At 48.4% G+C, this 27,886-nt stretch overlaps 1 protein-coding gene across 4 annotated transcripts in view; it reads left to right on the plus strand.

The window, feature by feature from the left end:
• The window catches only part of MYO1D (myosin ID), a 145,620-nt gene that overhangs the window by 61,298 nt on the left and 56,436 nt on the right, over nt 1-27,886 (plus strand). For 3 of the 4 annotated variants that reach the window (XM_071728705.1, XM_071728706.1, XM_071728704.1), the window contains exons 16-20: nt 1,145-1,352; nt 15,033-15,256; nt 16,846-16,990; nt 17,549-17,653; nt 27,170-27,283. In XM_071728705.1, the coding sequence (XP_071584806.1) occupies nt 1,145-1,352; nt 15,033-15,256; nt 16,846-16,990; nt 17,549-17,653; nt 27,170-27,283 (796 nt within the window). Of the gene's footprint in view, nt 1-1,144; nt 1,353-3,664; nt 4,121-15,032; nt 15,257-16,845; nt 16,991-17,548; nt 17,654-27,169; nt 27,284-27,886 lie in introns of those variants that run through there. The other variant, XM_071728707.1, reaches the window with a different exon arrangement.

A 27,886-nucleotide genomic window follows, 5' to 3' on the forward strand; every position in this document is an offset into this window, starting at 1 on the left:
TGTCAGCCAAATAAAAATGCAAAATCTTCTTTTGGGAGTTTGAAGAGGGTTTTTTTTATGTATACCTGTTTTATTTATCAGCAAGATCCCTGGTCTGCCTGCTGTAACCCTCACTCTGAGGGTGTTCCCTGCTTGGACACTGTGTGCACCTCCAGCCTTTCCCTGCTTCAACAGCTTGTTCAGAAAGGCTCCTGATGAATGGAAGGGGCAGTGTGAGGTGTTTCCATTCAGGTTTTTCTGCTCAGTAACTCCTGCAGTGCACCCACTCCCCAATGAAAAGGGTTATTCCTGCCTGCATTTAGCAGTACCTGAAATTTCTGAATGTCTAAAACACTGAGACTGATGCTTCACTTGGATCCTGGGCTGTTCAATAGGGAGATGCTGCATGCTTGCTTTATTTAGAACTTGAATGTGGTTACTGTTAGAGTGCAAATGTCTGATACATTTTTTATTATGCCCATACATCTTATGCAGAAAATTCCTTGTTGCTTTTTCAAGTGTCTGTTCCCCTAATCAGCACTTTGGTGCTGGCAAATCTTACAGAGAGCAGAGCCTGCTGCAGCTGCTGTCACCTGTGATTTGTGGCTGTCTCAGTTCCAGTCTGCATTCTCTCAGGCTAAAGAGGAGTTTGGAGAGTGAGGATGGGAGGGAATGGCTGAACAACAACCATGGGCAGTAGTGGTGTTTGCACAAACTGTGGCAGTCACCTCTGCTGCTTTGGTGAATCCTGGACTTTGTTAGAAACACTTTGCAAAATGAGGAAGAAGAAAGATGATTTTCCAGCTAAACAACTGATTGCAGTTTGCTTCTTATGCAGAACATGAGCAAAACAAAGCTTTCCTTCCTTGCAAAAAAAATTTATTATTGAATGCTGAGAGGATGAATGATGGAACTGCCAAGTCTGCAGGCAGAGAATGGTGAAGTTTGTGGTGCTGCATCACTTTGGTGTTGATGGAGTGAGCTCCTCACAATGCTCACAGAATCATCCCTCTCATCCTCATTTTCCTTGGATGTTATGAGCCATGATTCCTATACAGGTTGTCTTGAGGTTCTTCAGTCTATAATAAGTTTTATTGGCACGTAGATCATAATGGTTTCTAAAATGTGTCTCTTCCCATTTGTCAATGGTGCCTTGTAACCCCAGGTACAAGATGATCTCGGAATTCACGTGGCCAAACCATGACCTCTCCTCAGACCAAGAGGCAGTGAAGAAGCTCATTGAGGGCCATGGTTTCCAGGATGATGTTGCTTATGGCAGGACCAAGATTTTCATCCGCACGCCTCGAACTCTTTTCACCTTGGAGGAGCTGCATGCCAAGATGCTTGTGAGGATTGTCCTCTTCCTACAGAAGGTAAAGCTCACTTTAAAACTCAGTTCAGGTTCCTTAAAACACCTTTGCTGCCTTTTCAGGCTCACTTGCAAAAGTGACAAGTCAGCACGAATTCTAGAACTGGATCACTGCTTCATTTCTTTGAAGCTCTGTCAGGGGTGCTCTCTGTAGCTGCTCTGAAGTCTTGATGTGGTGTCATCTACTGGGAGTTTAGGACCTTTAAGATTGTTGGTAACTATTTAAAAATGTTGTATTTTATTGTGTGACAGTGGGCTACCTACAGACATAGAGGAGCTTTTATGGGTGAATGTGCAGGAGTGCTTCAGAACAGCAGTTGGGTTTGGCTTTCATAGGATCATGGAGTGGTTTGTGTTTGAAGGGACCTTTTATATGCATAGAAGTTTCTTAGTGGATCTGTAGCTGATGCCATACATCAACTGTACTGGTGAAACTCTTGGTGGTACATGGGAAGGGTGGGGGGGGAAGGTGGAGTGAGAAAAGGGACAGGGAAAGATTTCATAGAATCATATAGAGAACCAGAATGGCAGAGCTGGGAGGGACCTCAGGGCTCATCTGTTCCGACCCTTCTCATTTTATTGTTGATCTGAGCTGTCCCAGCACCCATCAAGCTGAGACTTCAAACTTTCCAAAGTGGGGGAATCCACCCCTTCCCCTGGGAGACCATTCCAATGTCTGTCTCCCCTGAGGCCAGCTGGGAAGAGGGGATGGGATCCCTAAATGAGCTGAACATCCTTTTTGGTGCAGCATGTGCTCTCCCCTATTGTACTGTTCCATTCATTGTTACTGACTTGGTGTCAGGACCTCTGCAAAATCCCTGTTGTTCTTTCTCCTGTTAGTGGTAGTGCTGCCTGGGGCAGGTGCACGTTGGTTTGTGAAGCTTTGAGCATCCATGTTACTGAGTCCTCTAATGCAAAGATACAGCCAAGGGATGGAGCAGAAGGGCTGGGTTGCACAGGGCTGGGGTGTCACTTCCCACAGGGACCTGCCATCCTGTGCAATGTTGGGGTCTGCAGGTGCACACCCAGAGGAGTTCCAGCACAGGAATCAGGGGAAATGGTGCTGCAGAGGCTCTGGAAAATGCTGCCCCAGCAGCCTGGGTGAAGGGTAGCAGGGAAAGGCAGTCTGCAGAACAGAAAATAGAAAGTTCTTGGCAGTACCAAGGGGCAGACACTGAAGTCACTGTGCAACAGGACCCAGGCACTCATCTTTCCTCTCTGAACGTTGGAGCTGAGCTCGAGGTCTTGCTGGTTTTACCCTGAGGATAAATAATTTGACATTCTGTGACTCCAGGACAAGCCCATTCTCAGCCTTTGTGTGGAAGTGCTCCTCTAAGCCAGGGGACTCTGAAATCATTCAGGTGCTTTTTGGGGCTGCAACAATGCAATGGGAGCTGGTTTGGAACCTGCAAAGGAACAGACACCAGAGGGGGGGAAACACAAGAGCTGGTTTGGGTACTTGCTGAATTCTGTGTTCTGTTTGAGTGGGATCTGAGCAGCACAGAGCAACCACTCACAACTTATACAGCCTCAGAAATGGTGGAACTGACAGGGACTGTTGCCTGGTTCAACATTTTTAGAAATTTATTTCATAAACCACTTTTGCACTTGGAGCAGAGGAGGTTCCACAGAAACATCAGGAAAAACTTTTTCAGGGTGAGGGTGAGGGAGCCCTGGCCCAGGCTGCCCAGGGGGGTGTGGAGTCTCCTTCTCTGCAGACATTCAAACCCCTCCTGGACACCTCCCTGTGTGCCCTGCTGGAGGTGACCCTGCTCTGGCAGGGGATTGCACCCCAGGGCCTTGGGAGGTCCCTTCCAGCCCTGACATTCTGTGATTTCTGTGATAATGAATCCAGCTGCTCACTACCCAGCTTTGTCAATAAAAGAGCAGGTGTTGGGTTGATATCCACAGGTATGTAATTAGATAACCATTTTCTCTTCCATGTTCTGTGTTTCTCATCCTTTGCTCTGCACCAGATCCCTCCTGTGCTCAGGCACCAGCCCTGTGCTGCTGCCAGCAGATGGGGCAGTGCTGGGAGAGGCTCCATCAGCACAATAAAACCCAAAATCAGAGGAGGGATCCGAAGAGGCCTTCCCTGTGCTCTGAAAACATCAAGGCACATTTGCCTGTATCTCAGTTTCTGTTTGCTCATTAAAAACTCACACAGAAATTTAATTCCTGTTCCTTTTTCCTGCCTTCAGTTTTGCCTCCAAGGATCTGAGGCTGAGTAAGCAAACTGGGATGCTGAGGCTGACAAGATTACATCTGAAAGAAAAGCAAGAGAGATTTATTTGATTTATTTTTTTTTTTTAATAGATGAGCCTTCTGTTGCATTAGAGTTCCTGAAACTGGCATTTAGGAAAAGGAAAAGACAACTGGAGGTCCAGTGTGGTGGTGTGAGAACAGCCCTTGGGTGATGCCAGCTGAGGGAGGTGCAAGGTGCAGCCCTAAAGCAGCAGATCCAGGCAGATCCAGTAGTGCTTTTCTTTGTACAGGAATGGTTGGAAATGAAAGAAGAATCTGCAGTTGGCAGTTCTGTTTTTTGGTAGCTTTAAATGTCCCTCTTCACTTCTAATGATCTGTGTTATGGGGTTTATTGCTCTCCTATGAATCACCAGGCTTTTTGAAAGAGATTCAGAAATTATCTGAAGAGCTTCATCAACTGAGTAACCCTTAACCTTTAACATAATACTGATTCCTTTGCTTAATGGAGATAACAATTTGTTTCCTACAAGTTTGGTTAAATTGAATTAAAACTGACTTCCAGTTTAAGGAGGTAATCTTGATTTTCTTTTATTTTTTTTTCTCTCCATGTCTTCTGGACATCTTTGCCTTTAGCTTTATCTTCAACCTCCTTTCTCTTTTGTGATAAAATATTAGTGAGATTCCAGGCTGTTGTTTTCCTTCAGACCAAACCAAGTGGGTAAGCAGCTGTGATGTGATTTAACCCTGGCAACTTTCTGGTTCCAGGAGAATTTAGCAACTGAGAGCTGTGTCCAGCATTAAAAAACCCACATGGCAGTGGAGATGTCACTGTCAGAGCCCACTGGAGTGCTCATTTTAGAAGCGACAGCTGAGAACATCACTTCTTTTTACGTGGGTTGTTCCAGTGTATTTACTCTACCTGTGGTCTTGCCATCTATATGATTTTCTTCCTGAATGCAGCAGCTCTGTTGTTAATAATAAAAATTAGAATTAAAATTAAACAAAGCTGCTGTGAAACTCCGGTGCTGTGTGTGCCCTTGGAAATGTTCCCACATCCTCATTAGCTTTGCAGAGCAGGGCTTTGTTCAGGGGAAAAAAAAAAAAAAAGCCCAGCCAGGCAGCACGTGCAGTATGCAAAGATGATGTATCTTGTCAATATAATTTAGTGCACTATTTCAGGGTAATTTTATCAGAGCAGTACAGCTGCACATGGTAATCGCTTCACTAAATCTTCACTGCCTAATGCAGGGGAAGCAGAAATTGTCCTTGCTCTGCAGCCCAGCACCTCCTCAGACAAAAATCCTGGTGCCCAGGAGCACCCCCAGCCCCAGGGGTGGGTGCAGGTGGGTGGGGGCAATGCTGTCCCCAGCCCTGTCCCCCAGCCCTGTCCCTGTGGTCCCTTTGGGCTGAGCTCTGGAGGAGCTGTGGCTGGCAGCCCTGCAGCTGCAGTTACCATGGCAACGTTCCCCGAAACCCGGTGGGGAAGAGCAGAAAAAACCCAGGGAACCGTGGCTGAGTTGCCATAATTTAATGTTTCACCTTCCCCTTTTTTCATTCCAGCCCCCGGGTCCTTGCAGCAGAGGGTCTGGGGGGCAGTGCCCACCAAGGGAACTTTCCCTCTGGCACAGGAGGGGTTTTCCTGACAGCTCCTGGATGGGCAGCAGGAATCTGAGGGTTCAGTGACCCAAATTAAAGGGGATGCAAAGGCTTTGCCAGGCGGGCTCAAGGCATTTACCAGCTGGAGGGAATGGGCTCCTCAAGTTTGGAATGGAAGTGGGAATAGGTATAGAATTAATTACATGTGGATTTTGGGCTGTGAATTGAGGCTTTGATCCTGAGAGGCTTTGGCAGGGAGAAGCTGTGAGAGGAGATGCTGTGGCTCCTTCCAAAGGAGCAGCAGAAGGATCCAGTGACAGGAGGGGTTGGATGTGGCCCCTGTGGTGACAATGCCACGTGTCCCTGTGGCCAGGCTGAGCTCCCAGTGTTCTGATCCAACTGCTTCCCTGCTGCTCTCCCCCCTGTGCTGCTGACAGTGATTGATGTTTCTAAGGAACACTTGAGGCATCTCAAACTCAAAAATACAAACCAAGTCTAAACCCACCTCCCAGAAAACCACCAAAAGCCAAACAAACAATCCCACTGACTACCAAAAAAATAATTTTAAAAAGAGGTTTGTTTCTGCCAGCTCATCTCCACAGCCAGATTGCCTTCCACCAGCTGAGCATCCCTGCTGGCACAAAGGAGAGCTGGGGACATGTCCTGGGGGGGAAGCAAAAACAGGAGAAGTGGATCCTATGGATCCTATGGATCCTACCCTTGCAGCAGCAGCAGGCACCGTGGGGCACCTGGGTTCTTGCTTGTTGTCTTTTTCCTTCCCCAGAAAATTCTGGGGAAATATGCATTCATTTAAATACATGTAAATACTCATTTATTCATGAGCCTGGGAGGAGGAGAGCAGAGGGTTCTGTGCATGTGCATCAGTATTTAAAAATCTGTCCCAGCAATAAATGGATGGCAGATTTGTTACCTGTTCCAGGACTGGTGTGTCCCAACTTTCAGACCCTTGAGCTTCAGGGCTCTCAGACTCTCCTTCAGACTTGGTTTGCTGACTCCTGTGTGTGTGGGAAAAACAATAACAAAAAAGCCAACCCCAGACTCTTCCCTACGTTGCCCATGTCCCAGGGAATGTGCCTGTGCTGTGGTGGGGGCATCAGTGACTTCAATAAATGTTGTGAGAAGCAAAGAGCCCAGCAGCAGAGCAGGGAACTGCCCAATCCTGTGAATGCTTCATCCTGGGCTCCTGCTGTTTGCAGAAATTGTCAGAAATGGCAAGTGCAAAAGCAGCTGCAGGGCCTGCAGGCAGGGGGGAACAATTCCCACTGCTCCCTCCATCCTACTTGTTCAGTTTTGCTGTACTTGATTTCAGTTTGCAGAACATGTCAGAAGGACTTGGGGTAACAGGACAAGGGGGAATGGTTTTAAATTGAAAGAGGGGAGATTCAGGTTAGATACTAGGAAAAGGAAGGGAATTATTTAATGTTGTGCCTGAGCTTTTCATTTTTAATAGCTACTGATCTGCTGCACCTTAAGATGTCTTTAAGCCTTGTTTGAACTGTAAAAATACCTCCAGTCGGGTGTAAATTAAAGTGCAAAATAAGCTCAAAAAGCATTCAGCAACCTTCACTTGGAAAAATCTTCCTTTAAGATGATGGTAGAGGTCCTGGGATCAGGAGAGCTGTGCCTGCTGTCAGGTAGAGCTGCTCAGACACTTTCTGTGCACATCTTCCTTCCCAGCAGGATGCTGCAGGGTACAGCAGAGCCCCTGGGGGGTTTGTCATTCCCCATGTGGGGATGGATAGTAAGTGTTGTGCATTGGTTATGGGGAGTGGGGACAAAAATAAGTGAGTAGTGATTGACCTGCTTTTGCTGAAATACTTCTGGAGGTTTTTTACCATGATTAAAACTTTCCTCCCTAGCAGGAATGCACATGTTAGTGGGGTTTGTGTCCTTTAGACAAAGGTAAGTGACATTTTCTAGGTCGTTGCATGGCTCCATTTTCCCTGTATCTGCTCTTGATGCTTGAAAGACAGAACATTAATGTCACAACTTCAGATTTGCACCTGGAGCTGAACCCTCAGCCACTTCACTGAACAGCTCTGGGTCTGAACCTCCAGCAGCTGCTGTGAGCCTGAAGGTCCAATGGGACCTGCAAGAGATGCCCTGGGATGCCCCCAGCTGACAACTGTCCCTCAGACCTCTTCTCAGTACCTTCCCAGTCCCTTCAGATGTTTGGGCTTGGAATGACCTAAGATGGGTGTGTTTGGGTTGGTTGGCTTTTTATTCAATAACAGCTTTTTGTTCAATAACACCTTTCTTCCCTGAACGTGCCCTCAAACGTGTGCCACCAGCTCTTAGGTTTTGCAGCTGCCCTTGGCCAGCTCAGGTAACACAGCATGGAGACACCTTGCTTGGTTTGGGTCCTTGCATCTCCCACCTCCTCTTGGGGCCCACTTATTCCTGTACTGACAAGTCAGGACTTTGCTCAGGGCTCTGCCAAGGTCTGGGACATCCCTTCCATCCTCTTTTCCCACAGAGAAGTCTGAGGTTGGAAGGGACCTCAGAGCTCATCTTCTCCAGCCCAGGCTGCTCAGAGCCTCATCCAACCCTGAACACCTCCAGGGAGGGGGCAGCCACAGCTTCTCTGGGCAATCTGTTCCAGAGGCTCAGCACCCTTGTACCTTGCAGGAGGCTGGAGGTTGTTCTGTGCTTCTGGTTGCCCTTGCAGTCTTTATGAGCAGTAAACCCATGCAGCTCATGGAGTGCCCTGCACTGTGATATCTGCAGCATATTTGAATTCTCATGGGCTGAGAGAAGTTTCCTGCCTCCTTCAATGGCTGCAGCCTTGTTCTGCTGATTCCAGGTTTCTCTGGTTCCTTAGAACAGGAGCTTTGGCAATTCTCTCCATCTGGTCACATAACATTATCTCCTCTCTTCCAACATTTTCCTTCCCTGCTTGTGGCCAGAAGCAGGAAATTCTGGACAGCTCTGGAGAGATGGGACACCCTGTGAGAGGGCAGTGCCAGCAGGGCACTGCTAAAGGCACCAGATGGGCAAAGCAAATCCTCCTGAGCAGGGTGGCAAAGAGCTTTCTTGAGGCTTTCAGGCTGAGTGGCAGCAGCAGCAGCTCAGGCTGCCCAGGCAGGTGGGTGTAGCACAGGAGGAACCCAGACCAGAGCTGGGCTCTGCATCTTGGGGTCTGCATCCCACACCTCCCGTGTCCCTGTGTGACTTCCTTAGAACCACTCTTCCTTGGAGAGCTTTTTATGCTCATTAGAGGACACGATCTTGTTAGCACAACCTGATTCATCTCTGGGTGGGTCCCTTCCCTCTTGCCAGATCCTGGAATGTTGTTTCTGACTCGTGTGAAGAGAGAAAATAGCATTTAGTAACTGAAGCAGCTCTTCCCCCTCACTGTGGATGTGCTCTGGAACGTGATCTGTGGGAGCAGGGAAGCTTTGGTGGAAACCCCTTTGCCTCAGCCCTTGCATGGGACCTGAATTCCCTGGGGGTTGGGAAAGGCAGGGTCTGGGTGCTCCCTGGGACTGTCAGCACTGCACTCTGCAAGGGGCTGACCCCTTCCAGAAGCAATCAGGGAGGGGATAATTAAAGCTTGCTTCAGGTTTGAGCATTCCTTCAGCCCACAGAGCCTCAGAGGACCCCGTGGCAGCTTCTGTGCTGCACTATTGGCTTCAATATTTAATGACCTCTCCCGCTGGAGAGCCTTTAAAGCTGTGCAGGAGGGTTCATGCCTGTGTGAATTTCTAGCTAGGTTTTGTTTTATTCTTTTCAGTTTGGATGCCTGGAGGGCAGCTTGGGCTAGGGCAGCATGAAATATTGATCAGGAAACAGTTGAGGGTAGTGCAAAGGAGGCTGGGCAGGAGGAGGTGTGTGTGTTCCAGCAAGGATGAAGAGTTTGCCAAGGCTGAGTGAGTTGGAGAACAGCTCAAAAATATAACACTGGGGTTTAATTCAGACCAGCTTGAGTTTTTTTGCTGAATTCTGGGCCTTTGTTTGCTTGCTCCTATGTGTAGATCTTGTGCTGTGTGGGTTTTCTTCTACGTTGGCAGAGATTGCAGCATCTAGGTCAAATCTAGATTATCCCTTTTTCCATGGAAGAACCACAGATGAGGTGATCCCCACACTCCAGGCCCACCCTGTCTGCTCTGTGCTCTGCAGGGCTCATGTCTTCGTTTTCTTTCTTCCTTTTCTCTCTATCTCTCTTTTTTTTTTTCTTTTAAGATGGGAAATTCTGAGCTCAGTCAGGAGCAGACTGCAGTCTGCCTACAAATCTGGGATGCCTAGATGGATTTATGGGATTTTTGTGTTCTGCTGAGGTGATGGGCTTGATCTGTGTCAGGGTTCTTTCATCTCAGAAATTTTGCTCAAAGCTCACAGACGTTTTTAAGCTGATTCTAAAGGCATCTCCAGTTCTCCTGTTTCATTGATTTGAATTCTAAATTATTAAATTTTAATCAAAAAAACATGTGGGTTAAACATATCTCAGAGAAGGTTTCAGTGCTTCTCAGAAGAGCTGACTCCTGGCTTGGATGAATGCTCTGCTGCTTTTTGTGCAGGTCCCAGTTTCAGTGCTGGGAGGAGTGGGACCAGTGATGGGGTCATGGAGCACCCAGAGCTCTGCAGGGGGATCACTCCTGGTCTGGAGCTTTTTGTGGCCCCAGGGGTCACTTCCACCTCCCTGGCCATAACTGGAGGAGTAGAAAGGACTCTGGTAAAGGAATGAGCCAGGAACTCTTTTTACTGGAAGCATCCATAGAAGTCCAGACTCTCCTGTAATGTTCAGAGTTTTGTTTGAGTTTCTTGTGCTGTTCAGACTTTGTTTTCCAGCCTCTTCCTTTCCCTCTCTCCATCTTCCAGCCCTTCAGTCATAATTCCACTTGGCCTCTCAATTTGTCTTCTGACCTTTAGGAGGCCAAAGCACAGAAGAGGAGGCAAAGGTATTGAAGGAGGTGTGGAGAGCCTGTGGGTGAGGACTGAGGGAATAGGCTTCATTTTAATTAAAAAAATAAAGGAGCCTAGAAACACCTTTCCCCATCCAATGTAACCCTGCTTAACTCTCTGCTCCTGAGTCTGTGGTTTGCCCCCAGTCCCTTTCCCTGAGGACACACAACATGTGCTGCCACGTGTTCCCCTTCCCTGCCTCATCTCCTCAGACAGCTCTTCTTGTAGAGGATTTTTGTGCATCCTGCACTGTGTAAGCGGTGATAAAATCGATGGGTTTGGAGTCTGCTCTTCAGGGGGTCACTTTGAAAGCTGTCATCAAAGCAGCTTTTCTGTGTGCCTGGTTTCCTGCAGGTTTCTCCCGTGCTGTGGCACCCCAGGATGATGACAGTCGCTTTTCTTCTGGTGGCCACTTCACTGCCAGGACTCCCCAGTCTTTCTCAGAGCCTTCCCTGTGTCCTGCACACATCTCTGCCTCCTCATCCCCCTGAAACAGGGCCAGATCCTCCTGGAATCCTCTGCCTGGTTGGCTTGACTCAGGCTCTGCTGTGGCTGTGCCTGGCTGGGAGCTTCGCGTGTTCCGGTTGGGGTTTGGAGATGGAAGAAGGCAGATGGCTCTTGTGCCTCTTCTCAAGTCTTTCCAGCAATGGCACTCGAATTTGAGGCTTGCTCTACCCTGCTGATTTTTCCTGAAAGATATGGACTTGCCTCTTGAAGTTGTTCCCCTGTCAGCTTAGGTTGCAGCTGGCTTGGTTCAGAAGATATCAGAACACTCTCAGGTCAGATGGGGACAGAGTTGTCTTAAGTCTCATTTCTGTGAGATAACCAGAAAGGAAAGCCACAGGAAGGTGGCAAAGGAAGTATTTTATTCTTGCCTGTAGGAGGAATGATAGAGGGCACTGCAGTTCTCGGGCTGGTTTGCCCCAGCCTGGCAAGATTCACAAACAACAAGTGCTGAAGCCACCAGCCTGCTGGTGTGCAGCTTGGATTTCTGTGAAGCTGGAAGCTGCTCAGTGCTGGTTGAGCTTCAGAAAGGTGATGCACGTGAGCTGCTGAGTCTTTTCTGTGTGAAAAGGACTTGGACGTTGTCTTAGGACAGAGGGCTGAAAGAAGGCAGAATGCTGGATGCACAGAAGATGTTTCTGTTGGTTTCTTGGCATGCAGAGCTCCTGCATTTGGCTGTGGCTCTACCATTGTCCTCCAGCATGGAACAGCTTTTGCAGCATGAGAATCTGTGTAGAATGTGTGCTAAATGCCATGGTAAACTTAACACAGGAAATTTGTTTTTTTTATTTGCTTTCTTTTTTTCATTTGATGGTGCTTAATGTTCTTGAGCTTTGAACTGGAGGTGGGGAGAAAGAATCAGAAGGGGATGTGGAGAGAGGAGGGGTTCTCCCATCCTCATGGATGAGAGTGGGGGGTGCTGGTGGGGAACACTCCAGCATCTTCCTTTGTCTCGTGAATGATCCTGACCTGTTGCTCACAACTACACGTTGCAGAGTACACAGAGTGGCTGCTGAACAGGGAGTTTGTTGCTTTGACAACGTCCTCTTACTTGTAGGCTTGAAGAGTCTGTGCTTCTGGAAGTGACTGCGAGCCCATCAGGCAGTCAGCTTGCCTTGGCACTCAGCATTCCTGATGAACCCCAGAAATGAGCCCTGTGGTTGAAAAGAAAACACACAGAGCCAGAAAAAAACAATTAAAAAAACCATTGGTACCCTATTACTTAGAAATGTTTCTCCTTACTTTTTGGAGGTGCTGCCACCATGGCTATTGGGAAGGTCCCTACTCGGGGGGAGGTTATCCAGTTATGACAACTTGATTTCAGGACACGCTTTTCATGAAGAGTTTACTGCCTGCCTGTAGCCAAGGGGCATGGCTGGGTGGGGTAATTGGATTTGGAAGGGCAGTGTTTGTAGTGATTGTGACACTTCTCACTGGGAAGCCAATTCCTGCAGCACTGCAGCTGATCTGACACGGGGACAATCTGTCACGGAGCCTTCGTGCCATGGATGGCCAACTGGTGTAAAAAATAACCCCAGCAAGGGGCTTTCCTCAAGAGCTTGCCTGCTTCAGGCACCAGGAACCAAAAGCAAGACCTCGCTGTGGATCTGAAAACGATTCAAAGTGGTTTGGGGAAAAGCTGACAGAACCAAAGGCCCACAAAGTCTTTGCCAGCTTCCACAAATTTCCTGTGGATGTTCTGCTCTTGAGATCCATTCTGACATTCAGAAGGCTCTTTAGCTGTGTCCTGGAGCCCTTTGTTCCTCATTTCTCTTCCTATTACATTAAAAAAGCAGAAGTTTGCAATAGGTTTTTACCCAGTTTATCCTGTTTACTGGTCGTACCCTTGCAGGTACATTTTGTGACAATTCTCTGCTTAAATTTCTCAAGTGCAATCCAAGTCCTCTTCACTTTTCTTTAAAAAAGGGCACAGATTACTTCAGTACTCCTTAGATCCTTGACTATTTTATCCTAGTTGCTGATTCCATCAAATTCATCCAGTTTCTGAATCTGAAAAGCCCTCGGACAGGTTTAAATCAGCCTTCCAGACTTGGGTGAAATCCAAGCTTTGCGTGAGTTGGTTTTAACTGGTGGCTTCTGGAAGCCCTGAGCAGCTCAGGAGCTCTGAGAGCCTTCACATAGCAACGTTCTACCTCTTGTGATCCATAGGTTATAGAGAGCTAAAACCAAAATTGTAATGGGCTGTGCTCGAAGTGGCTACTGAGAGAGCATTTATTAGGCAAAGGATGCTGCTTTCCCCCAGACTGTCCAATGGTTTCAAAGGTTAAGTAAGGAAGGTGTTATACAGCAATTTCTATACACACAGGGTGGAGATCTCCAGTCCCATCCCACTCTTCACTGTTCAGCTCACATTTTCCCTTCCTCACTACAGCAGTGCTGATTTCCTGCCATGGTTAAGGGACTGCTTCATGTCCCTTCTGCTCCTGCCTCTCCCTTTGCTGTCCCACGTTGTGCTTTGTTTCTGCACTGACCACTGGAATAGTCTTTATCCCACCTGAGGAGAGAGCAGCTCCCAGCTGGGACTGGGGACAGGTGAGGAGCCCCTGGCCTTCCATCACCTGACGTGTGTGGAGCTGTTCCCTGGTTCCTTGCAGTGCTTCATCTTCCTACACATTGCTGCCAGGGATCATTTCCCTCCTCCTCATCCTCCCAACACTTCCCAACATATGGTATAGATGTAACTTGGGCTTCATTGGCTTTTCAGCCGTATGGGACTCAGAAGGTGCAGTTTGGTCTTCACCACAGAAAATGTTCCAAAGAATGGGGAGGGTGCAGGGTAATTTCAGACTGAGTTGAGGACTGGTTTCTGTCTTGGAACAGTGTTGGAGTTTGCACTCTTGCAGTCAGTTGGACACGATCAGACCCAAGTGAGGGGTGGGTTGGCTCAGCCATGCTGCTGCATGCTTGGACTTGGCTCTGTTGTGGCATTCTGGAAAACAAATATGTTTTATGGAGCACCAAACCCACCAGTGAGGTGGTGGGTGCTCAGGCAACTCACCAGGCTCTGCCCGAGCTACATGGGTCATGTCTGTTGTGAACGTGAGGTATCCTACACAAGGAAAGTGAGGCCAGAAGAGAATGAGAATGGGTTACTCTGACAGAGCTTGGAAGAGAAGAGTCGTCAGCTTTTGAGGGCTCTGGAACCCAAAGTCTTTATTTCCTCTTGGAATTCTGAGTGTTTAGGTAAGAGCAGCCCCTCACCTCTGCTCGACTGCTTCCTACATAGAGTTTTCTCAACCACATATCAAGATTTTCAGTAAAGCTGTTAAGAAAACCATTGACATCAGCTTCATAAGACAGATATCATGTTGGAAAATGCCTCAGGTAATTAATTAGTTCTTCTGTAAATAGAAGGCTTGATATGCATCAGTAGTGCTATGGGATGTTTCTCAAGAGGGAAATAAACTCCCTGGCAGAGCACATAGTGAGCGGTGAAGCGCTCTTCATGTGAAGTCTCATTATCCTTCCCGTGTAATTCTACAAGGAAACCAAAATACAGTCCTCATCTTGGTGAATTCTATTAGAGGGAAAGCACAGCTGCTGACAAATCCCTCAGGGGCAGCTTGGAAGTGCTGAGGTGAAGCTGCATTTCTCTGCTGATGGGGTAGGAAGGGCCCAGCCTGGCTGATCCCCACCAAGCTTTGTCGTGCCGGGATCTCCAGGTTTGGTAGCACCATTGTCACCTCAGCATGGCAAGGAGCTGGGGAGGCTTAGATTGGATATTAGAGGAAAGTTCTTCAAGGAAAGGGTAATGAAACACTGGCCCAGGCTGGTGGTTGAATCCCCATCCTTGGAAGGGTTTCAAAGCCTTGTGGATGAGGTGCTGAGGGACGTGGGTTGGTGCTGGACTTGGTAGAGTTGGGTTAATGGTTGGTTGAGTTGGGTTAATGGTTGGTTGAGTTGGGTTATGGTTGGTAGAGTTTGGTTATGGTTGGACTCAATGACCATAAAGGTCTTTTCCAACCAGAAAAATTCTGTGACTCCTGCCCTGTGTCCCAGAGTTGCCTTTTTGCACGGGGTGTTGGAGAAGCAGCTCAGAACGTGGCAGTTTTCCTGCCTGTGGAACAACAAGAGTGGCAGTGGTGCTGGTGGGGCCGACCGCCCTTCCAGTGAGTGGGGAGGGTGTTGTTTGGTTGTTGTTTGGTTGCTGTTTGTTACTTATTTACTTGCTTCCCAGCATGTGGCCTGGATGGATATTCCCCTAACTCTTTTCAGAGCAAACTTTTCCAATCAGGGTTAAACTTGTTTCTCAGCACACAGGGACCCCCGGCGGGGTTTTCGGTGACGTTTTCATTGGATTTGGTTGACACAGAGAGGCCATTCCCTTTAAAAGAAAACTGATATATTTAGGAATTTTAGCGGCGTGGGAGGACAGAAAGGGAAATAAACCAACCTGCTTGCCCTTGCCAACGCCATCTTCTCTGCTGCCCCGCAGGTCTGGAGGGGCACCTTGGCACGCCTGCGCTACAGGAGGACGAAGGCCGCCCTCACCATCCTCAGGTCCTACCGGGGGTACAAGGTCAGGGCCTACATCCAGGACCTGGCCCGGCGCTTCCACAGCCTCCGCCAGATGAAGGACCATGGGAAGCACGTGCCATGGCCAACCCCCCCCAAGGTGCTGAGGCGCTTTGAGGAGGCTCTGCAGAACATTTACCAGAGGTAGGAAGGAACCTCTTGGCTTTCCAGTCTGACCTGGAGGAGGGAGCAGCTACTGCTTGGTCACAGAGGCACCACGGTTGGGAAGGGCCTCTAAGGGCATCGTGTCCAACTGTCACTGTCCCCTCACTATGAATCAAACACACAGATATCAGTATCTGTGTCACCCCCAGCATGTCCCTCCACAGGTTTTCAGTCCCTCCAGGGCTGGTGACTCCACCACCTCCCTGGGCAGCCCCTTCAGCACCCGACTGCTCTCTCAGGACAGAAATTCTTCCTCAGGTCTCATCTAAACCTCCCTGGGACAACTTCAGGCCGTGTCCTCTGGTCCTGTCACTGTCACCACCTCCCTGCCCCCTCCTCTCAGGGTTAAGGTCTCCTCTCAGCCTCCTCCTCTCCAAACTGAACATTCCCAGTTCCCTCAGCCTCTCCTCACAGGATTTGCTCTCCAGACCCTTCCCCATCCTGGTTGTCCTGCCCTGAACTTGCTCCAGCAGCTCAGAGTCTGTGAGGAGCCCAGAACTGAAAACAGAAATAGAGGTTCTACAGAAGCTGGCAAAATGATTGAGGAATATTGGCTGGACATTGTAGATGAAGGTGTCATTGGCTTTTGACATATAATTATTCTGTTTCAAAGATGTAGTCAGTATGGACATTGCATTTCCTTCCTTGGGTCTTTTCTGGTTGGTTGCAAAAGAAGAGAGCAGCTGCTGTTAGGGGGGAGAGAAAAGAAATCTTTTCTACTTTATCAACCTTCTTATGGTAAGCAGCACTTTCCTGCAATAGAGTAAACAGTGTTCTGATACCTACCCATGTTCTATGTTCAGAAGAGGTGTTTTGCACCTTTATTACAACCTCCTAGTATCTAAAATCTGATGTCTGGTATCTAGTGCCTTTGACTGGTCTGTGCCTTTGACTGGTAAGCTGTAGACAGAGAAGTTACAATTCCAACTGGAGAAGTGATGACTTCTGAAAGTCACTGGAAATGTCACTGGATAGAGCCTCTGGAGACCCCCAGCCCAGCCATCTGCTTGCAGGAGGATTACTACCAGCACTAGATCAAATCAGCCTTGTTTATTTTTTCCCAGCTGTCTCTTGAAATCCACCCACAACCTGTCTGGGTCGAGTCCTGCTTTCTGAATAAGCTCAGTTATCAGAACTCCAAAATTTTACTTGCTAAAAGACTTTTCATAGCTTTAATCCTGGAGACCTGGTGTTGCTGCTGAAGGCTGGGGTGTAGGGATGGATGGGCCACCCTGCCCTGCTCCATGTTTCAGTTTGTTGGGTTTCAGTTGTAGGGCCAGATCAGTCAAGGAGAATGAAGTTGAGAAAGGAGCCAAAAACTGAGCTTGCAAAAACTTTCTTGCAAATAGATGTGCCAGGAGGTGACTTCTGAGTCCAGGATGGGGAGTATACCAGTCAAGCTTGTTATGAGTTAATGATACCTGACTTCAGAATGAGAACTGGTGGCTCCAGCTTCACGCATGCAGTGGAAGAACTTCTTCTTCCCTGTACCCAGGGCTGCCCATGTTGTGCTGATTCTCACAGCACGTGGTGCAGGCTGTGGAACTGACTCAGGTGTTTTGGGGCAGGTGGAGAGCAGGTGAACTCATCCGGAGTGTCCCACCAGAAGTCCTCCCTCAACTGAGGGCCAAGGTTGCTGCCATAGAGGTGCTGAAGGGTCACAGAGCTGACATTGGCCTCCAGAGAGCATGGGAGGGGAATTACATCGCCCTGGTGAGTAGGAGTGAAGTGGTCAGAGCATGGCTGGAGCCTGGGGGGCTCTGAGGGGGGGAACTGGGAAACAAGACCTGGTTTCTTGGGAGGGAGAAGTGCTTTGAAATTTCCTTGTAAATGGGTTTCAGAGTTTCAGTCTTTGACTTCTACTGCATTGGGAGTGATTTTTCTGAGCACTGAGCCGAGCCTGAGCATCACAAGCAGCATTAAACCATAATAAGTAATGCCATGGGCTGGCTCTGCAAATGGCCAAAACTAGGAAAGAAATCAATGTCAAACTAAAACTCTAGCTATAGCAGGATGGTAAGAGAGCACAAAATGAGACAGAACAAAGCCATTCTCTCTAGGCCAGTTGCATTGCTTCCTTTGACTCCATCCTTCCTTGAAGCATTTTGTTTTGTCAAGGCTTTTTTTTCAGCCAGCACACAAAACCCCAGCTGCTCTGCTGCTCTTCCAGGAGGCAGAGGCTGGGGGAAGCCTTTGGCCTGCCACCACGTAAATGCAGTTATTTTCTTCAGCAAAGCAGGAGGAGTGATGTGCCTGGCTTTGCTCTTGCAGAAACCAGAGAACCCACAGAGCACGGGCTCCTTCATCCCCGTTGCCAACGAGCTGAAGAGGAAGGACAAGTACATGAACGTCCTCTTCTCCTGCCACGTCCGCAAGGTAAGGGACATCTGGGTGGTCTGCAGGCTCCTGGGAAGGGTGGGGAAACTTCCTGAAGTCCAGGTGAGACCTTGGGATGCCAAAGGCCAGGAGGGAATCCTGGAGATGCTTTAACAGGCAGCAGGTCAAAGCCCTCCTGGTGATTTGGGGATGGACACATAACTCTGAGCCTCTTGCTCCACAGGGTCTGAGAGGCTTCTTCGTGTGGGAGGTGTGAATCAATCCACTTGTTTCTCTGTAACTGGTTTGGGTCTGACTTTTCTTTGTAGCAGAATGGGGCCGGAAGGTTTAAATCCTAATTAGAATAATGTGCTTGCATAATTCTTCATGAGTCGTTCATAATGACCTAAATTATGCTGGCTTTAAATGTCTGTCAGGAGCAGATATTTTGAATTTTAAAAAGCCAGCAGACAAAACCAATTTTAGTGGCAGGCCAGGGCTGCTGATGTTCAAGTGTTTCCAAGAAGTTGTATATTCTTTTTATTTATAAAACTGTGCAATTGCAGTGGGTCCCCACTTGCCAGAAGTGGAGCATGTGTGTGATTATTGTTTATCTAACTGGAAATATTACCAGGAACCACAAAATTCATTTTGCAGTGTAAAAATCTCTCTTTATTACAAAACTTCTCTTCTGGTGGTAGTGAGTTACATTATTTATACAATAGTGATTTCTGTGTATAAAAATAGAAACCTCTCGTTGCTTTCCAAGAAAAAATCTTTCAGTTGAGGATTCTGTTGCTTTTGCCATGTTCTTTTTAAGAGTGTGGTTCACTAAGTGAAGGAGCAGCTTGAGTGAATATTGGTTTACATGGTAAGGATTAAAGGCAGCTCAAGAGACTTATCTTGTAGCTTTTTTGATCTTTTTTAAATGTTAAACTGTTGGTTGCTGTGTTCTGTCAGAGGTCAGGGCTGATCCTCTCTGTGCCTCTGTAGTTAGAGTCACCTCTGCACTGCTTTGGAAATCATGAGTAAAGGAAACACAAGCATGAGGATGGCAGGAGGGTCTGTAGGGACACGGGCAGCAGGGATAAGGTCAGACAAGGTCCCTGCAGCCACCAACATGGACACAGAGCCCTGGGGACACAGCAGAGCCATGGGGACACAGGAGAGACATGGGGACACAGCAGAGCCATGGGGACACAGGAATCATAGAATCATAGAATCCTAGGGGTTGGAAGGGACCTCGAAAGATCATCTAGTCCAACCCCCCCTGCCAGAGCAGGGCCCCCTAGAGTACATCCCCTAGGAACGTGTCCAGGTGGGTTTTGAATGTCTCCAGTGAAGGAGACTCCACAACCCCCCTGGGCAGCCTGTTCCAGGGCTCCGTCACCCTTACAGTAAAAAAATTTTTTCTGATATTCAACTTGAACCTCCTATGCTCCAATTTACACCCATTACCCCTTGTCCTATCACTGGTCACCACTGAGAAAAGCCTAACTCCATCTCCCTGACACTCACCCCTTACATATTTGAAAACATTGATGAGGTCACCCCTCAGTCTCCTTTTCTCCAAACTAAAGAGACCCAGCTCCCTCAGCCTTTCCTCATAAGGGAGATGTTCCACTCCCTTAATCATCTCAGTAGCTCTGTGCTGGACTCTTTCAAGCACTTCCCTGTCCTTCTTGAACTGAGGGGCCCAGAACTGGACACAATACTCCAGGTGTGGCCTCACCAATGCAGAATAGAGGGGGAGGAGAACCTCTCTTGACCTACTAACCACCCCCTTTCTAATGCACCCCAGGATGCCATTGGCCTTCTTGGCCACAAGGGCACATTGCTGGCTCATGGGCATCTTCTTGTCTACCAGGACCCCCAGGTCTCTTTCACCTCCACTGCTCTCCAGCAGCTCAGCCCCCAACCTATACTGGGACATCGTGTTGTTCTTCCCCAAATGCCAAACTCTACACTTCCCCTTGTTGAATTTCATCATGTTTCTCCCTGCCCAACTCTCCAGCCTGTCTAAGTCTCTCTGAATGGCAGCACAGCCTTCTGGTGTGTCAGCCACTCCTCCCAGCTTAGTGTCATCAGCAAACTTGCTGAGGGTACATTCTATACCCTCATCCAAGTCCTTGATGAAGATATTGAACAACACCGGTCCCAGTACCGACCCCTGAGGGACTCCACTGGTCACACACCTCCAACCAGATTCTGCCCCATTGACTACAACTCTCTGACTCCTTCCTTTCAACCATGGGGACACAGCAGAGCCATGCACACAGAGCCATGGGGACAGGACAGCTTCCCAGGGGAACTGCTGCTCCCCCACACCCCCACTGTGCCCAACTCACTCAAGTTGTTGGTAGTTTTTCTGGTCTTCACTCTTAAGGATCTGGGGTAGGCAGAAAAAAAAAAAACAGCTAAATTTAGAGGAAAAGCAGCATCTTCTTTAGCAAAATGGTCTTAAAGAAGCAAACAGGAACACCTCTTAACAACATGGTTAAAAAAATGTGAGCATTGCTGTTGGGGACAAGATTACAAGTGTGCAGGATGTTTAGTGATGTGTGTAAGCCTGGTGACTTCAGTCCAGCTCCATGTTTAAACTCAAAAGCAAATCCCCCCTTTCAAATCCATACTTGGACATGATACCTTTTTGAGTGAACCATTTGTCTTCTCTCTTTGATTGGACAAGAAATGTCCAGGCAAGCCTGAAGTGAACAAAGGAGAGAAGTCAAACAATCCAGAACTTTCGTAACTAAAAATTTGGCAAAGGTTTGACATTTCAGGATTTACCATTTCCCTTTCCAACCAGTGCACTTTAGGTAATTTGTGAGGCCTTAAATTTGAATATGGGATTTGCAGCCTAAGCAAGAATGAGGACTTGTAGAGCCTGTAAGCAGCTCCATGTTTTGACTGCAGGAATGGTCTCTACCCTGAGAACAGCATTAGCCTTCTTTACTCTTCTTGTTTTATATCTTAAGCTGTCTGTGAAAAGAAAGGTGTTTCTCTGGTCAGAAATACAAGTTGTAGCATTCTGCCCCTTACCCAAACAGCAACAGCAGTCTGAGGATCAGCTTTTGGTGCTATGGGGCAGGGGGATTGCTTCTGAATGCTACATTTTTCCTTTTTTTCTTTTTTTTAATTAATTAAACCATAATTTTTACATTTTTTTTTCATTTTAGTCTTACCCTTCTATAACTTCCCCATGTCATCCCAAGTGACATCTGCACCAGTGTGGCACTTGGCTTTAGCACATGCAGGCTGGATTGATGGTCAGAGGGTTTGCAGGGCAGTGGCTGTCACCACAGGGATGTTTGTGGAATTTATGCTGACCCTGGGTTGTTGTGGAGCTGCAAATTGGCTGTTTGTTTCCCAGCTGGAATTTGGTTCTCCCTCAATTTTAGCAGGGGACTGAAGAGTGAGTTATAGAAGTGAAAATGTAATTAATTACTGGGTGACTTCCTTGCTTACCTTAAACAGCACTCTTGAAGAACACATCAGTCTACAGAATAAGGTTGCTTAAGGTCATTTGTGGTATATTTCATTATTCATCTTATTTGAGGATTTTTAAGCAAAAGATGTGTAGTTACTGCTGGTGCCCTAGGCAGGCAGGAAGGTGTCAGCAGGTGAATGTGTTCTCTCTGGAGCAGCTTCCTTCTCCCAAGCTACCAAGAAGATGGAAAATCCCTTTTCACAAGGTGTCACATGGCAAAGACACCCATGGGGTGAGGGGTACAAGTGTCTTCTGGGGAGATCCCAGCTGGACTCTGAAAGAAAATTTTTCACCATGAGAACAATTTGACATTGGAATAATCTCCCAAGGGAAGTGGTGGATTCCCCAACATTGGGCAGGTTCAAGACTCAGCTTGATAGAGTGCTGGGCCACCTCGTTTAAGTTATATTTATACCTGGAATGGTTGGACCAGAAGATCCTTGAGGTCCCTTCCAACCTGGCATTCTGTGATTCCTTGCAGTTTTCAGTAAGGTACCAAATCCTCACACCTGGAGCAGCTCTGCTCCCAGGAGAGGCTGAGGAGCTGGGATTGTTGGAGAAGAGAAGACTCCAGGGGGACCTCAGAGCTGCCCCCCAATCCCTGAAGGAACCTCCAGGAGGTGGCAGAGGGACTTTGCATCAGAGAGTCCAGGGACAGGAGAAGGGGAAAGGGATTGAAACTGCAGGAGAAGAGGCTCAGAGTGGATCTGAGGAAGAAGTTGTTCAGCAGGAGGGTGCTGAGCCTCTGGAACAGATTGCCCAGAGAAGCTGTGGCTGCCCCCTCCCTGGAGGTGTTCAGGGCCAGGTTGGATGAGGCTCTGAGCAGCCTGGGCTGGATGAGAGGTGTCCCTGGGCATGGCAGGGGGATGGAGGGGATGAGCTCTGAGCTCCCTCCCAACCTCACCCACTCCATGATTCCATGAAGTAGCTCTTGACTGCCAACAGCCACAGTATTGGTCTGCATGTCAAATTTTTCAGGTAATTGCAATCTAATACACTTCTCTCCTTGGAAAGAAAAGACATTAAAAGGATCAGAACTGGATGACTTGAATAGACACAAATTAATCCTGGAGTTCATGTATGTAAAATCTTTATGTGCAGAACAGATCTGCTGAGCTGTGAAATATTTGTGAACCATCAAATTGTTGGAGGCAGACCCCTGTTAGCTGATGAGTGACATTGTTCTGGTGAGGTGATACCAACTCTCACCAGGTCTTGAATATTGGTGACTGCTGGTAAAGTTTTCTTTAGCTTGAGTGCGTGGGGTCTTAATTTCAACAGCTTGAGATGAATAATAATGGGTGAATCTGTTTGGACCAAAGCTTTTATCACTTTTTTTTATAGTAGGTTTGTGAAGAGATTTTGAAGTCTTGCTGATGGGAGGTGGCTGCACTTGCTTTCTCACAGCAGATATAGGTAACAGCAGGTCATTTCTTCCTATGGAAAAGTACATCTTCTCTGAGGATTGTTATGCTCTTCAGTTTTCAAAGGAAAATTTTCAAGTTTCTTGCCTTGGGAAACCTAATGCATATTTCATGCATACTGCCAGATTTTGTTGTATCACCAAGGAAACAACAGTTTCTGGGGTGGTGTTTTTTTTAAGAAAAAGGGTTTTCTTCCCATTTTCTCCCTTATCATTCGTGGCACCAAACTCCCTTGAGAGGACCACCAAAGCCTGGTGCCCTGCAGTGTCTGCAGGCCCCTGGCAGAGACCTGAAAAGCTCCTTTGGAGTTTTTCCTGCTATAGGCCAGACCTTCATCCCCCCCAGAAGCCAGCCAGGAATCTAAATTCAAAGTGAGTCACATTTGGATCAACAAAGATATAAATAAAAACTGCCCAGAAGGTGCAGAGAACACAATGCTGGGAAGGGCTGTTCTCAGGGAGGGTGGAAGCTGTGGCTGAGAACAGAAGGGCTGTCTCTGCTCCTACAAAATCAGAGGAACAGTGGCATTTGCAATGGTGCTGGCATTTGAAGCTCTCCTGTGCATCCTTCCCAAGGTGACACTTGACTTCCAAAGCCACAGCGTGTGTTGTTTGCATGGAGATGCCAGAGGTGCAGGAGGCACCTGGAGCAAAGTGATGGTGGGAAAGGGAAAGGGAGAGGATTTGCTTCTGGGGTGAGAGGAGCTCCTGGACTTGCCCATGGGTCCTGCCCAGGAGCAGCTGAGGGCCCTGGGGGTGTTGATCCTGGAGCAGAGGAGGCTGAGGGGAGACCTTCTGGCTCTCTGCAACCCCCTGAGAGGAGGTTGGAGCCAGGGGGGGTCGGGCTCTGCTCCCAAGGAACAAGGGATGGGACAAGAGGAACTTTTGGCACAACTCAAGTGGTGCCAGGGGAGGTTTAGGTTGGAGCTTGGGGACAATTTCTCCCTGGAAAGGGTTGTCAGGGCCTGGCCCAGGCTGCCCAGGGCAGGGCTGGAGTCCCCATCATCCCTGGAGAGGTTTCAGACCCTGGAGATGTGGGGATGAGGGACATGGGGCAGGGGTGGCCTTGGCAGGGATGGGGGAAAGCTTGGACTCCAGGATCCTAAAGGGCTTCTCCAACCAGAAGGATTCTATAACTCTATGAGTTTTCATTCAGTGTGACCACTAAAACCAGTGGGCAGCCACAAGAAAGAGGTGGAACTTAAAGCACAGATGTGGAACTGCTGTGTGTGGAGCCCCTACATGGGGTGTCACTATCTGAGAGCCTGGCAGGATCAGAAGTGTGGGCAGCAGGGCCAGGGAGGGGATTCTCCCCTTGCTCTGCTCTCCTGAGACCCCACCTGGAGTCCTGTGTCCAGTTCTGGAGCCCCTGTCACAAGAAAGCCCTGGAGGTGCTGGAGTGTGTCCAGAGAAGGGCCAGGAGGATGCTCAGAGGGATGGAGCAGCTCTGCTATGGAGACACTGAGAGAGTTGGGGTTGTTCAGGCTGGAGAGGAGAAGGCTCCAAGGAGACCTCACTGTGGCCTTCCAGGGTCTGAAGGGGCTGCAGGAAAGCTGGGGAGGGACTTTTTAGGGTGTCAGTAGGGACAGGACATGGGGAATGGATTCAAACCAGAGGAGGGGAGATTCAGATTGGAAGTTGGGAAGAAGTTCTTCACCCTGAGGGTGGTGAGACCCTGGCACAGGTTGCCCAGAGAGGTGGTGGAAGATTCCCCATCCCTGGAACATTTTAAATCCAGGATGGAGAGGGCTCTGAGCAACCTGATCTGGTGGGAGGTGTCCCTGGCCATGGCAGGGGGGTTGGGACTGGGGGAGCTTAAAGGTCCCTTCCAACCCAATCACAATTCTGTGATTCTCTCTTCTCTGCTGGGGTGGCTCTAGGTGCTCCCTTGGTCACTGTGGGCTCTGTGCTGGAGGTGAGCAGTGACAAGAGGGGGGATGTGATGGGAGCACCAGGTGGGATCATGGCTGTGAAGGTGCTCACAGTCTTAAAAAAAGAAAAATTAAAACCCAGCAGACAAGGCCACACAGCATCAGGTCTGACCTGGGGCAGGTCACAGCCCCACAGCCTGGAGAAGCCTTTGCTGGAGGTTCCAGAGCCCAGGACAGGATGTGCCAGAGCTGCCCAACTCCATCCTGCTCTGCTCAGGCACTGCCCAGCACCACACACTCCTAACCCACTTTCTCTGGGCCATTCAGTGTTTCATAGACTTTATTTTTTTTTCCTCCCATTCATCTGTTTCCTAAAATAATTCCAGTTATTCAGCATCTCTTCCTGTGAGGTTTTCCAGGCTCTCAATCACTGATTTTTTTTACTTTCTCTGAACTATTATTTTGGAGTTTCCTTCTCAGTTGTTGTCTCAGAGCTCTGCACACAATTCCAGTGAGGCTCTGGCACCCAGGGCAGAAGCACCCATGTTAACACCTTGCTTGTTTCCAGCTGCCTCCCATCTCTGTGCCAAGATCCAGCCAGAGCTGTCCAAAATCCTCTCCAGTTACTTTTTTTCTGGGTTGGTGCTGTTAATGTAAAGCTGTCACGAAGCTCTCCAGGTTGCATTTTTTTCCTTTATCTGCTCCAAACTTTGCCTCTGTTGACTGAGAATCTCCTGAGTTCACCTGGGAAAATCCTATTTGTGTTCATCCACCTCCTCACGAGTTTCCTTGTCTGCCCTTCCCAGATGATTACAAAATATCTCTGTGACCACGAGATATGGAGGGTTCTGGGTTTGCCTCAGTGAAAAATAATTTCTGCTTGGTGTTCTACTTTCTCACTTTTGTCAGAACTTTGCATGGTGACCATGCAGCACCCGGCCTCTTGGGGCATTAAACATGTAGCTGGGATCCAACATTCTCCTGTGGCTGCAGGAGAAGAGGCTCAGAGTGGATCTGAGGAAGAAGTTGTTCAGCAGGAGGGTGCTGAGCCTCTGGAACAGATTGCCCAGAGAAGCTGTGGCTGCCCCCTCCCTGGAGGTGTTCAGGGCCAGGTTGGATGAGGCTCTGAGCAGCCTGGGCTGGATGAGAGGTGTCCCTGGGCATGGCAGGGGGATGGAGGGGATGAGCTCTGAGCTCCCTCCCAACCTCACCCATTCCATGATTCCTGGTAGCATTTCCTGGACAAATTAATTGTGATATTAGACGTGTTTCCCCCCTGAAAATTCCATTTGCTGAGGCCCAATGTTACCAGCAGCCCATGGAATGTTAGTGATGAGTTGTGGGGGGGTGGGGGGGATGGAGATGATCTGTGTTTAGAAAGGAGATGTGAATAAAGGCACAATCCCAGGGTATAAAACCCTTCTCTGGAGACAGTATGGTTTTGTTTCCTGCTGCAATGTGATCCTATCCCTCTGGTTTTGGGAACAGTTGCACTAATTCCATAAGCTGGGGAATAGTGATTTATTGTTCTCAGTTTTCCTGGGTCTTCCCCACCTCAGATGTCACTGTGAGGATCCAGCATTCAGTGACTTGGATCCTTTGCTTGAGTACATTTGTAATAAACAGGCTGGATTTTTACAATCATTTTCCCAGAGGTGCTTATGTGGCATTTGTCAGCAGTTTTGGTGATTTAATTGGTCAGGTGCTGGAAGGAGGTTTTCACTGGAGATCTCCTTGGTAGCCAAGAATAGAGATGGATTCTGAATACCAGAATACCCAGAATTAAGAGAAATGATATTATGTGACTGCTGCACAGAGCTTGCTGCTGGGCTGTCTGTTACTTCATTTGCTGATGCTGAAATAATCTGTCCTCCCTCTGCTCTCACTACAGAGGATCCATGAACTGCAACAGAATTCCAGGACACAGAGCTGTGCCCTTGCCTGGTTCCAGCTGCACTGGCTCAGGGGTTTCCATATTGCTCTCTTCCAACAGTTCATTTTTAATATCCAACTGTACATTTTTTCTTTACCAGAATTGTGTTCTCCAGGCTGAGTAAACTGGGTCTGCTCAGCCTGGGGGATGCTCAGGGGAGACCTCCCCATGTTCAGTACTTAAAGGGGGGCACAGAGAAGATGGAGACTCCCTGTGTACAAGGAGTCCCATGGACAAGACAAGGGGCAATGGGCACCTCCCCCAGCCCAGGGGGCTCCAAGCCCCATCCAACCTTCAACACTGCCAGGGATGGGGCAGCCACAGCTTCTGGGGGCAACCTGGGCACCCAGGGGCTGGGCTGCCACTTGGTGACACTCTGGTGGGCTTTGCAGGACAGGGGTTTTGCATTAGGCTTTTGGGGTGGCAAAGGCAGCAGCAGCCATCAGCCTGGGCTTGGTGCCTGCACAGGGACTGGTGAGGGACTGGTGAGGGGTTGGTGAGGGATTGGTGAGGGACTGGTGAGGGATTGGTGAGGGACTGGTGAGGGGTTGGTGAGGGACTGGTGAGGGGTTGGTGAGGGATTGGTGAGGGACTGGTGAGGGATTGGTGAGGGATTGGTGGTGCTTCACATCCCTGAGACCATGGACTGTCCCAGGCTGCCCCAGCTCTCCCCAGGGACTCTGGAATTGTGGCTTTTCCACAACTCCACCTTCCTCTCTTTGTAAAATGGGATCAGAAGGTCCAGCTTCCCTTTTCAGTGTCTCAAAACCCATGGAGAAAACCTGTGTAAGAGCTGTGCTGGTGCTGGATCTTTGCTGCTGTATCTCCTTGCAGTGACAGCCTCTGTGTTTCTGCACAGGTCAATAGGTTCAACAAGGTGGAGGACAGAGCAATCTTCATCACTGACAGACACCTGTACAAGATGGACCCCATGAAGCAGTACAAGGTGATGAAGACCATCCCTCTCTACAATGTAAGTACCAGGACTGGAGGATCTCATCTCAGGCTCTTGGCCATGGGCAGTGCATCTGCTTTTTAGCTCCATTTTCATATCCATACAGTGGCAGGAGACCAGGTTTACAATTTTTTAGGTGTTTCAGAGCAGTTGTAGTTCAATTACCTGCAGACTGATGCATCAGGTTAACTTGTCATTCCAGTGCATAAAACAAAAGCTAAACCCAAACTGCTTATCATACTTTCTTCTGCTTGTTCTTCTATTTTGATTTTTTTTTTTTTTGCAGGATCTTGGGCCCATAAGTGGGTTAACATTTCACAGCAGCTTAGGACACAATTTCTGTGTCTCTGGGGCTTGGTTTGATCCTTCGTGCTGTATTTCATTTATTTTTCCTTTTTAGTATTTCTTCATGTTTAATGTAAATCTCATCAAAGCTAAATTTGGAATTCTGGGAAGGTATTTTTGGGGTAGCAGAGTTGAGCTACCAGTGGAAAAGCAGCAAACTATCACTGGTTGGAAGGGGGATAGGGGTACAGCCCATCTTGGCTCTTTAGCATCCTGGACTGGGGACTCAAGTGCTTATTTGCTTTCCTCAGCCTGAGGTGACACTACTGCAGTTAT

Source organism: Heliangelus exortis, chromosome 29, assembly GCF_036169615.1.
Source record: "Heliangelus exortis chromosome 29, bHelExo1.hap1, whole genome shotgun sequence".
Classification (NCBI taxonomy): Eukaryota; Metazoa; Chordata; class Aves; order Apodiformes; family Trochilidae; genus Heliangelus; species Heliangelus exortis.